At 40.4% G+C, this 15,375-nt stretch overlaps 1 protein-coding gene across 1 annotated transcript in view; it reads left to right on the forward strand.

Annotated features, from left to right (window-relative positions):
* The window catches only part of Fancm (FA complementation group M), a 50,694-nt gene that overhangs the window by 13,479 nt on the left and 21,840 nt on the right, over nt 1-15,375 (forward strand). Inside the window, exons 7-14 of the mRNA XM_051195913.1 lie at nt 947-1,072; nt 2,325-2,411; nt 3,201-3,385; nt 4,756-4,962; nt 6,220-6,424; nt 8,766-8,917; nt 9,792-9,947; nt 12,775-14,587. Coding sequence (XP_051051870.1) covers nt 947-1,072; nt 2,325-2,411; nt 3,201-3,385; nt 4,756-4,962; nt 6,220-6,424; nt 8,766-8,917; nt 9,792-9,947; nt 12,775-14,587 — 2,931 coding nt within the window. The remainder of the gene's footprint in view (nt 1-946; nt 1,073-2,324; nt 2,412-3,200; nt 3,386-4,755; nt 4,963-6,219; nt 6,425-8,765; nt 8,918-9,791; nt 9,948-12,774; nt 14,588-15,375) is intronic.

Raw genomic sequence — 15,375 nt, forward strand, 5'->3', positions numbered from 1 at the left:
CTCTCTGGCTCTTACACTGTACCACCTCATCTTCTACATATTTCCAGTCCCTGAGGGGAGGACGACATTATTTGTACTCAGGCATCTGTATTGGCCTGACCTTGGGGTTCTGACAGGATATGCCCTCAGCTGTAGCCACTAAGAGCACCACCTATGCACATTCAATAGGTTCTCTTTTAAAAATGCCCTGCCCACCTCCCATTTCCCTGTTTTCTCATTTTTCTCTGCTGCTTTCCTGTCTCTCTGTCCCCCCCCCTCCTTTTCTCTCTCTGCCCCTCTCCTGTTATTCCTATCCCCAGAAGCCAGTCTTCCCTCTCCCCTCCTCCCTTTTCCCATTCACTTTCCCCCAATTAAGAAAAAAAAAAAAAAAAACCCTTCCACCCAAGCTCTGTCTCTTGAGCGCCGCTTTTTACAATTACAATGGATATCTCATTTAGGACTGAGTATTCCATGGCCTTTCATTCTCCTCACATTGTACAGTTGTGGGTCTCTTGTGTTAGTTCCCATCTGCTACAAAGCTTCTATGAAAGTTGAGCAATGCCCTGACTTATGGGAGTACCAGAGTGTCCTTGGGAGTCATTTCATTACTATGTAACTTGAGTTAACTTTAAATACTTTGTTTTTAAAAGCAATGGACTAATGCAATGAAGTTCATATTTCATTGTTTTTGATAGCTTGCTAGAAAATAATGCATTATAAATGTGGAGTCAGGGGCAGGGGCATCTTTGAGTTTGAGGCTAACCTGGTCTAGGATAGTCAGGACTACATAGAGAAACCCTGACTCAAAACAAACAAGCAAAAATGTCAAACTAGAACATATTGTTGACTTTCATGTTAAGATCTGATATTTGTCTTCAGAGTTAAAGTTTAATTTCTTTTTAATAAGCAGTAATTGTCATCAGCTTTGCTATTGTTCATTTGTTAAACCTTTTCATACTTTCTGAAGGAATGACCCGGGCAAAGAATGAACTCAGCCGAAATGAGGACTTCATGAAGATCTACAGTCACCTGGAGAGCATGTTTGCTCATGTGCAAGATCCTTCAGCCAGCGGTGCTTCTGCTTTCCAGAAAGGTGTGAATTCACTGGGAAGTTTGTGTCTGTTTAACCAAGTACAGTCAGTGATAGCTGCTTGCAAGGTAGGATCACGTCAGCCCAAGACTTTAGGCCAGCCTAGGCAGCATGGCAAGACCCCTACAAAAAAAAAAAAAATATTGTTTATCGTTTTGCTTGATTGAAATTAATATTGAAACCTCTCTAGGTACACATCTATCTATGTTGAATGCTTGTGTAGCAGCATGCCTGCCTGTTAAATACAGTTTTCTTCAGTAAGTTAGGATATTAAGGTTGATGAATACAAATTTGTATGAGGCTAATAAACTTTAAGCAGTAGTTCCTGTTTGTGAAAACTGTTGCAACTACAGTGAACTGCGTTCTAACTACAGATACCTTTTCCCTTTTACTTTGCTGAATTTGAATTCTCTCTCAGAATGAAATTTTTGTTTACACTTACATGCTATCAAGAGGATACTGACATTTGAAAGTTAAAAAAATAAGGTTTTAGTGTTTAGGGCCTTTTCTTGAAACAGGGTGTCATGTAGCTCAGGGTAGCAGTGAACACTTTCTGTAACTGAGACTGTCCTCGAAGACCTAATTCTCCATCCTCTACCTCCCAAGTGCTAAGTTTACAACTGGGTACCAACACACCTGGTGGAAATTTTCAAGGGTTTTTTTTTTTTTTTTGTTTTGTTTTTGTTTTCGAGACAGGGTTTCTCTGTGTAGTCTTGGCTGTCCTGGGACTCACTCTGTATACCAGACTGACCTAGAACTCACAGAGATCCGTCTGCCTAGTGCTGGGATTAAAGGCTTGCTGTGTTTTTTTTAATTTTGTTTTGTTTTTGTTTTTTTTTTTTTTCTTTTGTCATAGATTTATTTTTATTACTTTTAAGTGTATGTGTGTGTGTGTGTGTGTATGTGTGTGTTTATGTGTGTGTTTTCAAACACCTGGGGAGGCCAGAGATTTAGTTCCTCCTGGAGTTGGAGTTATAGGCAGTTGCAAGTCACCTCATGTGGATGCTGGGATCTAAACTTGGATCTTAGAGAACAGTGTATGCTCTTACTTACTGAGCCACCGCTCCAGCCCAAATCTGTATTTTCAAAAAGATGTTATTCCACTGTAAGATAGTTACTGTGGGCTGAACCTGGTGACGCACACCTTTAATCACAACACTCTGGAGGCAGAGACAGGCAGATCTCTACGAGTTCAAGACCATAATTGATATGGGAAAATAGAGAGAAAAACTGTTTGTTTCTCTCCCCATTCCAGGAAATAAAGAGAAAAAATTTTTCTATAGTCATCCGAAGTTAAAGAAACTGGAAGAAGTTATAATTGAACACTTCAGGTCATGGAATGGTAGGTAACAATTAGGCAAAGTAGTTACTGACAAAAATCTGAAACTCTAGTGAGAAAGTGGATTCCAATTACTCTGGATAAAGATATTTAAAATTTCTGAGAATGTTTGGATGGTTAGAAGCAAAAGAAATGATGGGATTTAAATCAACAAGGTTTTACATGAAAAGTTTAGTTTTGGGGGCAATGTAAGGGAAATAGAGACTCAAACAACTTAAGTAGTTTAGTTCTTGCTGTGGTTCTGGATCACTGGGAGACAGGAGAGCAAGTGACACTGCCAGGAAAGTGCTACCCTTACCAATTCCTTCCACCGCCACCCCACAAGCACCGAGCCACGAGGTGGTGGTGCTGGAATGAACCTAGGCTGCAGCTGGAGGTAATCATTGGCGAAGACTGAAGGGCTAGAGGGATTGAACAGAGCCTGTAATGAGGATGGCTAGAGTCAGCTGGAGCTCTCCAGCACCGCTGGCTGCACAGTGTGTAAAGGGAGGCAACAGGCATGTGCTTGAATTGATGGACTGGTCAGATGTTGACCCAGATAACAGTTGACTTCTTGACCATTATTTTAAGATAGCTAATCAGAAACAGGGAGTCCAAAATGTCTGAAATTCTTTCTGAAGTAGTTACTCATGAGTCTATAGTTTCAGGCTTGTGCTTGCTGGGAGTTCCTCTCCAAATGCTGTTTTGTGGAAGTGGTCCTGGGCCTTGAAGACAAGGCCTATCTACTACTGACATATTTTCTTAGCCTTAAATATAACTTTTTAAAAACATAAAGTGTTTCCCATTCCACAGCTGAAAACAGCACTGGAAAGAAATGCTTTGAGACCAGAGTCATGATCTTCTCCTCATTCCGAGATAGTGTGGAAGAAATTGCAGAAATGCTTTTACAGCATCAGCCCATTATTAGAGTGATGACATTTGTTGGCCATGCTTCAGGGAAAAACACAAAGGGTTTTACCCAGAAGGAACAACTAGAGGTAATTGTTATTGATTTTGTAGATAATGAAATAAAAATAGAATAAATTAGCTGTGTTATAACTCATCTTCTAATTGATTAGTTAAAGATAATTTTGTAATCGGGTCATGGTGGTGCATGCCTTTAATCCCAGCGCTCAGAAGGCAAAGACAGGCATTCTCTGAGTTCAGGGCTAACCTGGATTACAAAGCATGTTCCAGGCCAGCCAGAGTTACATAGCAAGATTGTCTCAAAAACAAAACAAAACAAAATAAAAACAAACAAACAAACCCAAAAACCCAGCAACAACTAAAAAGATAATTTTATAATTAATATGCAAGTAAAGATAAGTATGTTTTGAAAGACAGATCATGTGTTTTGGAGCATTTATTTATATAACCATTTAATTATTTTTGGTGTTTTGAGACAGGAGTTATATATGAGGCTGGCCTTGAACTGCTGATGTTCTTTTCTTTACTTCCCAAATGCTAGGATTTCAGATAATCCATTCTACCCGGCTATGTTAAATGAGTCTATTCTTGTATCTCTAGCATGTGGTCCATGTATGCCCCTGGGATGGTAGAGTTCTAGGAGTAATGAAACATTTTAATTTCTTACAAAGATTTTTAAGTGCATAGAGGGGAGAGGGGTTGTGCCTATGTTCAAATTGGAGGCCAAAAGTGCATTTCAGATCTCGTGGAGTTATAGGTTACTGGGACTTGATGTGAGTGCTAGGAACCAAACCTGGGTCTTCTGCAAGAACAGCAGATGCTTTTAGATGTAGATGTCAAAGGACAAGTTGAGGATGTCAGTTCTCTCCATCTACCATCCTCCTAGAGATCGCACTCAGGCTCTGTGGCTTGCTAGCAAGTGTCCTTACATGCTGAGCCATTTTTGAGGCCCGGGACATTCTGTCTGATTTGCTTATTTGTTTAGAGATAGGGACTTACTTTGTAGCCGTGCCTTGCATGCTGCGTGCTGGGAATAAAGGTGAACATCACCATATCGGCAATCAACATTCTTAGTTTAGATACACCTAACCATGCCTTTAGTTCTGAAATACGATAAATAGGAGTGATTGCCTCAGGCTTTTTACCTGCCCACCTCTCCTTTCAGTGATGCTAACAGTAAAACCTGGGCTTCCTCATAGGCTTCCTCATAAATCTCTTAACAAGTTCACGTGGCATCATAGTCATTATTAAAACAAAGGAATTAGGACTGTTCTTTCCATTTTATCAGTACTGTTTTGACTTATTTTGTCATTTTACAACCCCCTCCCCTTTCAGTATCCTTAATGCTTTAAAATCTGATTTTACCTTTTTTTAAGATGAGTAAGAAGATCTGTAAGGTCTGCAATTCTGTAATGTGATGTTTGAATTGTTTGTATTTGAGGTGGTGAGACAGTTCCGTGATGGCGGGTATAATACGCTGGTTTCTACCTGTGTTGGTGAAGAAGGTTTGGATATAGGGGAAGTCGATCTTATAATATGCTTTGATGCCCAGAAGAGCCCAATCCGTCTCATACAGCGCATGGGCAGAACTGGCCGCCGACGGCAAGGCAGGATTGTTGTTATCCTCTCGGAGGGACGGGAAGAGCGTGTAAGTGGATTGTGTAATCATGATTGACACTGACATTTGACAACTGCCAGGCTTGAGAAACAACCCAAAGACAATTGCCAGGCTTTTAGCATTCAAAATCCAAACACTCTGGATAAATGTGGCTTATTTTTCCCCATATTTATTAGATTCTTAATGTCTTTGTCTGATTATAAGAGTTTTTGGTAAAATTCACTTTCCTAAATTTTACTTGTTCGAGAAATACATTTTGTTAAATCAACATAACTCAAGGCACCTTCATTTCAACAATTAATATGGATTAATTGATTTTACTGTTTCCCTACACTTTTTGTTTTGAGACAGGATTTCTCTTCATAATAGCTCTGGTTGTCTTAGAACTTGCTCTGTAGACCAGGCTGGCCTCAAACTCACAGAGCTCCATTTGCCTCTGCTACCTGAGTGCTGGGATTGAAGGTGTGCCACCACCACATTAGGACAAATTCAGTGTGCAAATACACAGTTTCACATCACAGAGTCATCAGCTATGATAGCTTTTAGAAATTGATTTAAAATGTTCTCTTTACCCTTCAGTTCAACCTGAAAAATCAATTTCCTGCAGTAGGACTGCCCATGTGATTATAATGTGTGTGCTACACATGAACTGATCCTAATGAATGTAATGTTTGTATGTCAAGTTAAAGTGGGTCCACATTCTGACTTTATTACCTAGCCAAGCCACTTGGCATGTTTATTTAGGTGTGCGTTTTCTTATCTGTAAAATAGTAGTAATGACTTGCACTTAATGAGTGCTTCCTTTGTGCTGTGCAGTGTTTCAGGTGTGCTAGATTAGCTAGCTGGTCCATGCCTGTGAACAGAGAGGTGCTTTTGTTGTTGGAAGCATTGAAGAAGGTGGGAGAGTGGAAATAGACAGGTGACCAAGCTGAAATAAAGGTGTTATTTCCTCTCCCGTAAATACTTTCTTTCACACTAAGTGTAACTGTATACTTCTACGAATGTTAGCCATCAGAAGCAATAAGCCAATAAAAATAAACAGGCCCATGACATTCTCACAGACATGTATGTGTATTTCCTTTTCACAAATAGTTGTTAAGCTTATATAATAGTAGATTTTAAAATGATTTTACTTATCTGTTTTCTCACTCAAGACCACAGGATCCCTATTCCCTACTACTTAAGTGAATTTTAAGAGTTTAATTTTATGTTTAAAGTGATCTTGAACATAGTTCAAACATAGCTAAACAGTATTATAAAAAAATGAAAAATGTATTCGTTTTGCAGACATACAACCAGAGCCAGTCCAACAAAAGAAGTATTTATAAAGCAATTTCAGGTAACAGGCAAGTGCTTCATTTTTACCAAGGAAGTCCACGAATGGTTCCTGAGAAAATCAATCCCGAGTTACACAAGATGTTCATCACACAAGGAGTCTATGAAGCAGAGAAGCCTCGGAGTGTACCTAGGAAGCCACTGTCCTCAAGGCGCGGTAAATAAATAAGTAAAGCTTTTGCACTTGACACTCTTTGTCCTCCCTGTCTTTAGCTTGCCCTGTTTTGTTTCAAACTCTGAGTCTTTCCTTCCCATTTGTACAAAGTCAGGATTCCCAGGGCACGAGCCCCAGCAGCTCAGGCTCCTTTCTGTTACTTCTCACAAAGTGCCTCTCTGGATGAACAGGCTGTCGCCTCAGTTGAATCCGTGCCCTCCCTGTGGCTTTGTTTCTGTCCTGGTCCTTTCCCTTCATCTGTCCCGGGTAGCCATCTCGGCAGGAATCTTTCCCTTAACACGCTTGTTTGCAACAATGCCAACAGCATGCCAAAGCTAGTAGACGCTCCCGGTTTTGTCCTGGCAACAATTATGAGACATTCCTTTTTGAATAGTATCTAATCCCTTGCTATTTGTAGTATCATTCTTGTAGAAATACATATATATGGCAAAAAAAAAAAAAAAACAATTGTTTTCTAAAAGTCTTGGAGAACGTGCATCAGTGCCTCTCCTCTCTCCTAGTGTGTCGTCATTTGAAGAATTCCTGGAAGAGGTTGGCTCCACCTGGAAGGAGCAGAACATTCCTTGTCTTTTTTTTTTTTTTTTTTTTTTTTAAGAGACAGTGTTTCTCTGTGTAGCTCTGGCTGTCCTAGAGTCTAGAACCTGCTCTGTAGAGCAGACTGGCTTTGAACTCAGAGAGCCACCTGCCTCTGCCTCTCAAGTGCTGGGATTAAAGATGTGTGCCACCACCTGGCATATCCCCTGTCTTGATACAGTATTTCTTCTTTGAAAAACTCAATATATGTTCTAATGTTTTCAGTATTCTCTTAGGAAAGACAACAGATTACTGATGTGACAAGGGGAAGACACTGGTGGTATGAAGTGACAGACCCAGACCCAGTAGGGAAGCTGAAACAACGTTACCAAGTCAGAATACACATTAAGTAGAGTGTCATGTGCTTTTTTTTTTTTTTTTTTTTTTTTTTACAGTCCATGGCATGAGAGGGGGAGAAGGAAGTTCTCCCTTAGATGCACACTTAGGCAGGCCCAGCCCTTCCTTGCACATTCCTAGGATTAGGTAACTCACCATCATATAGGAAGATACCACCATCGGCTGGCTACACAGCCTTTCATTATTTATCTGAGTGTATTGAATTTAGATGCCAGCCTAGACTACATGGCAAGTCTAGATCACATTTAAGACTCAAAATCAAAGCAAAACTGATACAATATTTGCTAGTGTTCATTTTTCTACCCCCCCCCCCCATTCTGATTTTTCTAGTGTCTATGATTCAAATTATGTGACTATGTTCTACACAATTTCTCATAAACTATCGTATATGTGCACTAGAATATAATTCAAGGTAGAGAGACCTGAAGTTCTAAGTAACTGAAACATTGGAGTTTCTTCCTATTTATAAACTTGGAGAGGAGAGAGGGCCTGGAGAGATGGCTCAGTGGTTAAGAGTACTTACTGCTCTTCCAGGGGACCCATATGGTGACTCACAGCTGTTTGTAATTCCTTGTCCCAAGGGAATCTGATGCCCTCTGCTGGCCTTCTCAGGAACTGCACACACATGTGGTGCATACATGCACATGTAGGCAAAAAACACCCAGACACATAAAATAGAATAAAAATATCTTTAAAACTTAAAATAAGTCAGAGACCCTCTAAGATTATTTAGCTCAAGCTCTTGATTTTACAGCTGGGGAAACATCATCCAAAAGATCGCTTTTATATAACTTCCTATACAGTATTAAGAAATAGTACAGACCACAGTTCCCGAGTTCCTACCTAGTTTAGTAACCTTTGAGTTTTTTTCTGCCTGAGTTGGGCTGGAATTCTACACTCTCTGTCCCCCTTGCCTTTTTCTCCTCCTATCTGTCCCCTACTTAAAACTTAACCCCGAAATCCTTTTGGTCCTTAGGGTTATTGGTTCTCCCTCCCCTGAAGCTTCAGATAATCGTTTTAATACAACTATGCTGGTGCTAGTTTTCATTTGTAAGTGAATCAAACTCAGTTTCACAACAGATTTTTCATAAGAGTATCCAAAAGAAGCAAGGCTGGGTCTCTTTTAGACCTAGCTCTGTCCCACTAACGACACTGTGGCTAAGGCTTGCTCTTAGACGAAAATGACCAAGAGGAGAGAGAAACTTAGATGACAGTAGACTGGCGAAGTCAGGCGCAATGCTTTGATGTGACCCATTCTGGTTTTCAGAAACGGAGTCTTGGTTTTATAGAGCCATAAGCTAATTTTTACATAGAGTTCAGTCGGTACTGTGTATTTTGTGTTTGTCTTGCAGATTACTTTAAACCTCTTTGCAACTATTGTTTCGACTTCCAGGAATGAAAGCTACTAATTCAAATAAAGATGGGCTCTTATCAGAAGAGGAGTTTAACCTATGGGACAGACTCTATAGGTTAGGAGACAGTGACACCGTGAAAGGAGTGGCCTTGCCTGAGTCTCACTTCCCCTCTTTACAGGAGGACATAGTGGTGAGTTGATGGCATGCCGTGCTTATGTAGTGAGTATGGCAGCAGTGACAAAGAAATGTTAGTTCACTTGAAGTAATGATCAGCTTCAAACTGTTAAGAACTGCGATTTTTCTCATTTGCTTTCATGTGACTGCTTTTATGTAGGTTGTGCTTGGATTTCATGTCACTTGATTATCACCATCCCGAAGTATAGCGCAGGGTTCATGACTATTTCCCTGTTGTGTCTTCGGATTCTCGATATTCTTATAGCATAAATTATATTGCTCCGTGTGCCTTTGTGCATCCTGGTTTTGTTTGTCTGTTTGAAATTTTAGTGAAGACTTTTATGTTGGATGCGCTTGCCTCCATGAACAGACCTGGTAAGCTTAGTCATGGCAGAGAACTGAACCAGGTTGCACATACGGTGAGAAAGCTGGAAGATGCTCAGGGATTATTTCCTCATCTGGATATGCCATGTTTTAATCACTAGCAGGGAGAATGACAAATGGCAGTAGGCAGGTAGAGTTGTGACTGGCTTATCAGGGACGTTATGGATGTCACCTCATATTGTGGGATCTGTGTGCAGCAAAATAGTGATTTCAAAACCAAACATGTTTCTCAAATATTTGCTCTTAACATGTTTTATAGAATCAGGGATATGGTAAATCATAACTCAAAGGAGAGTTAATTTTAAATGTATTTAAAAGACGATCTTTATACATTATAAAATTATCTTTTTTTCCTTGAGAATTTTAGTTGACAGAGCCTATGTGGATTTAAATGATTTATGCTAAACTTATTATTTGCAACTAAGCATGTTTCTAAAATTGACTTGTGAAATCTCTCTCTCTCTTTTTTTTTTTTTTTGTTACTTTCTTTTTAAATCCTAATTAAGACTAAAGAGCCAGCTACTGGAATTCGTCAACTGTCACTCTCTGAATGGAGTGTGTGGCAAGATCATCCGCTTCCTACACATCAAGTTGACCATTCAGATCGTTGCCAGCATTTTATAAGCATTATACAAATGATAGAAGGAATGAGACATGAAGAGGTAGTTTTCTTATAGCTTTCACTCCTTTTCCCCTCCTCTCTCTTCTTCCCCCCTCCTCCTCCTTTCCTCTTTCCCTCCCTCCCTCTGTCATTTTTGGAGACAGGCTCTTGCTACGTAGCTTCAACTCCACACTAATGGCTTCAGTCTTCTGAGTGCTGGGCTTCCAGGCATGTGCTGCCTGTAATCCTCCTGGCTCCGTGGCAAGGGCTTTATCTTGTTAGTGTGCCAGCGAGACTAGAAAACTAGAATGTATAACATTTATTTCCTCCCCATTTCTTCTTCCTCCTCTTCTTGCTCTTTTTTTTGTCTGCCTGTTTGTGTGTGGAGGGGTGGGGAGGTCTCATGTACTCCAGGCTGCTTTGACTTCCCTATGTAGCCAAGGATGACCTAGCACTTCTGAAGCTGCTGCCTTTGCCTCCCTGGTGCTGGGATTACAGGGATGCTGGCTATGGAGTCCAGGCTTCATGTATGCTAGATGAGCTCTCCATAAACTGCGCTACATTTCCAGTCCTTAAGCTTCATCATGAATGTGAAACCATTGTTATAAGAAACAGCAGTGTTTATTATAATTAATTATAGATAGAAATTTTTTTGTGTGTGTGTGTGTGAAGGAATTAATTTTCTGCCTTAAGAGAAGTAGATTTTACTAAGCACAAGAGGAATATCTCTAAATACCATGTCACAATAGTCACTTATGTAAACTGTTTATAAAGCCACTTTAAGAATCTCGTGGCAGAAGCTACAGATGGCCCAGTGGTTAAGAGTTGAGAGCCTGAATTTGGTTCCCAACGTTCTCATTTTGGTCAGAGTTGCCTGTAGCTCCATCTCACACCCATACACACAATGAAGTAGTTTTTACAATTAAAAAAAATAGAATATTGGGTGCACCTTTAATCCAGCACTCAGGAGGAGAGGCAGGTGGATCTTTGGGTTTGAGGCCAGCAAAGGACAGCCAGGGATACACAGAGAAACTCTGTCTCGAAAAAACAATAAGTAAGTAAATAAATAAATAAAATAATAAGATTTAAAAAAAAAAAAACTTAAAGAAAAGATTTATGTATTGGGATTCTTTTTTTTTGTTTGTTTTGGTTTAGTTTTTTGTTTGTTTGTTTCAAGACAGGGTTTCTCTGTGGTTTTGGAGGCTGTCCTGGAACTAGCTCTTGTAGAAAAGGCTGGTCTCGAATTCACAGAGATTCGCCTGCCTCTGCCTCCCGAGTGCTGGGACTAAAGGCATGGGCCACCACTGCCCAGCTGTATTGGGATTTCTTAAAATACTCTCTAGCATTTACGTCTCTCTTATATCCTGGTGGTAGAGGAGGGAATTGTTCATTTCTTTTTTGTTATTGTGTTTGTTTTTTAGTTTCTTTATGTGGCTCTGGCTGCCCTGGAATGTTTTGTGTTTACCAATACTCAGAGATCCACTTGCCTCTTCTTCTCAAACGCTGGTACTGAAGGCGTGCACTGCCATGACCCAGCTGTTGTTGATATCATTCATTTCTTGAACACTGTGTTTTGTTTGTATTGTGAGTCAGTACTGGGAATTGAACTTAGGGCCTTGTGCATGCAAAATAAACACTTTACCACTGAGCCACAGCCCAGCCGTTGAATAATTTCTTTTTCATTTTCTGGCAGGAGTAAAATAGTGAATCACTTATGAGTATGACATCTCTCATGAATACCTGCTTCATAGGACCATTGCCATAATATGACATAAGGCATTTAAGCAGTAATTGCCACAAAATCAGTGCTTAATACTTGTAGCTGCTTTTATTTTGTGGGGGGTGATCATGAATACTTTCAAATTAAGAATTTAGTTATGGATCTCAGATAGTCATGTTCCATCAAATTAACACATTTCCTGAATGACTTCTGTGTCCCATGCTGGCTTCTAGGCCCTACGACCACAACTGTAGAGAAACCGAAGGAAATGTTATGTCTCAGGGACCATAGCTACTAGTAGGAGACAGACACTGCCGACTGAAGCAGTATTTTATTATTCAGAAATGTGGAGGGTGGTCTCATTTATGAGCAGCAGAGGAATTATGACTAAAGAAGTATTCTTACAGAGGAAGAGGGAAGGGAGAGACCACAGCCAATGACAGAGAAGTAAAACAGATTCACCACAAAAGTTCTTTGTTGGAAATTTTAAAAAAGGTCTTGGTTGAGAATTTTACTTGAAAATAGAAGTATACCTAAAGCTGTACCCTACCTTTGTTTTAGGGGCCTGGAAAAGTGTTTTTGACAGGGGGGTGCATTCCTATAACCCTAGGACCTACAAGGCCAGACCCAGTCCTAAAAAGCAAAACAAGCAAACGAGGCTGCTCTTGGTTTGATATTGAGAATCTAAGTTTATTATATATATGTATTTTTAGGAAACTGAATTTTTAAGTGAATGTTAGGTTGAAGTTGGTTTTTGTAGGAAGAGCCTTCATAGTGGTTCTGTGTCTTGACTGAGATTAAAATATTAATAAATGATTTCATAGTGATGTCATTTTGATTTTTTTTTTCTTGATTTCTTAGAATTTGGAGGCTTTAAAACAAAATCAATGAAGTGACATCGTTTTTTTTCTTTTCTTTTCTTTTCTTTCTTTTTTTTTTTTTAGATAGGGTATCTCTGTAGCTTTGGAGGCTATCTTGGAACTAGCTCCGTAAACCAGGCTGGCCTTAAACTCATAAAGCTCTACCTGTCTGTGCTTCCTGAGTGTTGGGATTAAAGATGTGTGCCACCACTGCCTGGACAGAAAAAATTTTAATATAGAGTGAAACTCATTTCCTATAATTGGCTTATTTTGTTTTTCTGTGACTTTCCTGTTTCTTATTTTTTTAGGATGAATGCAGCTATGAACTAAAACTTAAGCCTTTTCTACACATGGAAGACGTCAGCTCAACATATACTACTCCTAAGGATGCATACAATAATCTAGCCTGTGTCACTGCTGTTACTCATGAGAAATCTTCCTTTAGACCAAGTGTAGATGAAGGCAGCTCCTTCTCGGTGATAGTGCCTGATGCAGAGGGTGCCGAGACTGTTAGGCAAACTCCTTCCAAGCGTACTAAGATGACTTCTCTGAGGGACAGAACTTCTAGAGCAACGGGGGAAAACCTGCTAAGTGAAGAAAGCGATGACGATGCCGCTTCTTCAGACACTGGTAGACGTCCCCCTGCAGAAGCTGTTCCCCAGGTAGACCCATCGAGTGACGAAAGGGTGGCAGGTACAGGTGGAATGTCGGCCGTGCCTACTGTCAGTGATGATAATAGCCACCCCGGGCCATTACTAATGGAGCGCCAGGCCACAGATAAATCTAGCTCATTTGCCAGGTATTCCTTAGATTCTGGTTATAGCAGTTTCAGTGATGAGAAATCTCTTTTGTCAAATTTGTTTCTTCCATTGGAAGAAGAGCTCCACACAGATGAAGAGGCCCAACCGTTTTATCATGGTCATCTGGTGACAGAAGAGGTATGCGCTCATGTGGAGAGATTTCTGTCCTCCTCTCCCCCGTCTCTCAGTGGACTCTCAGACGTGGAGTATGAAGTCACCCAGGGTTTTGAACTTGACAGTACATCCTGCTCACCCAGCTCAGAGTGTGAACACAGTCATAAACCTGCTTCTCTCATGTCACACTCAGCTGTGAATTCTCAACACAGTGTAGAACTGAGTTCAGTTGAGCATATCAATCATCCTTCTGAAAAACATTGTCTCTTTGATATAACTGATAACAAGATTTCTGATCAGCCCTCCTGTGACTCTGATAGTAAAATTAAAAATAAAAGCTTATTATCTAACAGTTACGCTCAGATACAAGTAAACCAGGCAAAGGATTTGGTTAACAAAAATAGCCATGATGATGGTGATAGTGACACCCCAGTATTCACCAATGAGGGTGAGAGCTTACTATTATTTGAAGATAGTATCGAAGGGTTAAATGATATGGGCCTTTCTCCCTCCAAAAGTAATAGTCGGCCCCAGTGTGTATCAGATAAAACTCTTCCAAGTGAAATGGTGCCAGTCTCTAACTTCTTAATTTCTGATGAGCTTTTGTTAGATGATGATTCAGAACCTGAAGATCAAGTCGTCTGTGATACCAAGAGTTGGAAATCTCACAAAGGTTTGAAAGACAAACATGAGGAACTGAAGAGTGAGGGACATACCTTTGATTGCTCTGGGGATTTGTTTTCTGTTACCTTCGACTTGGGATTTTGTAGTTCAGGTTCTGATGATGAAATCACAGGACAAGCCTCAGGTAGGAGTAGCACACAGGGAGCAGAGCATCTCACTGGAATGCATTCTGGAAACAAGGAGATAGAGGGTGCCAGTGATGCTGCAGGTCCACCAGGGGGAGCCATATCCCCAATCCCGACAGAAAACGCGCAGTGTTGGCACTCTGCAGAGAAGAAAGAACCTGCATCTCCTTACTTTGCCCCATGCTTGCCAGTGAAGGAGAGAGTTATGAGTACGCCGCTCTCTAAAGCAAATATATTGAGCATGCCTTCTAAGACAGGAGCAGACGTGCCTAAGCCACCAGATTCTACCAAGAAGAAAGCCGATGTACAGAGATTCCTGAATCCAAGATTTGAGGATTTAGCAGAAGAGCCCAAAAGCAGTGATCAGTCCCGTCATCGGTCCCGTCAACACACTGAAGGTAAGAGTATGATTTTCTGGAAAACATTCCAGAAATTATATGCATGCATACATATATAATATACACTTGTATATATAATTGGATAATTATGTGTATAGTCTTTCTTAAGCTGACACTCATTGGGAGACTTGAATCTGTATGCCACTGGGAATGCTGTATGCTCTTTACTGTCATTGTATAAAGAAGTGTAAAATTTGGCACGATTAACACAAACAGTGACATATAAGACATTTGGAAAATGCCTGTAAAAATGCAGCATGCAGCAACAACTAGCAAATAAGTAATAAGACAGTGGCTGTCGGCTGGACAGTGGTGCCGCACTCCTGGGGAGGCAGAGGCAGGCAGATGGATGTGAGTTCGAGGCCAGCCTGGTTTACAAAGTTACATAGAGAAACTCTGTCTTGAGCTATCCCCCACCCCCGAAAAAAAAAAAAAAAGACAGTGGCTGTCTAAGAAGTTTAGAAGGCAGAGTGAAAAGATACTGAGTTAGATTAGATTGGAAAGTATTCATGGGTATTGTCAGCTTTCAGCTTGGCTCCTCGGGAATATAATTTAGATGTTGAAAATAATAAAGACCATAAGATCAAGAGAAATGTCTGGATTCTGTGGTCTAATGTTACAGTTACAGAAAAACTAGAAATATGAGGATAAGTATTAGGTATTAAATAACTTAGGCTGGAGCTAGTTGTGGTGGTGCATACCTTTCATCATAGCCCTGTAGAAACACAGGCAGATGGATCTCTGAGTTTGAGGATGGCCTGGTCTACATAATGACTTACGGGTCAGCC

This window comes from Phodopus roborovskii, unplaced genomic scaffold (genome assembly GCF_943737965.1).
Source record: "Phodopus roborovskii unplaced genomic scaffold, PHOROB, whole genome shotgun sequence".
In the NCBI taxonomy this organism is placed as follows: domain Eukaryota; kingdom Metazoa; phylum Chordata; class Mammalia; order Rodentia; family Cricetidae; genus Phodopus; species Phodopus roborovskii.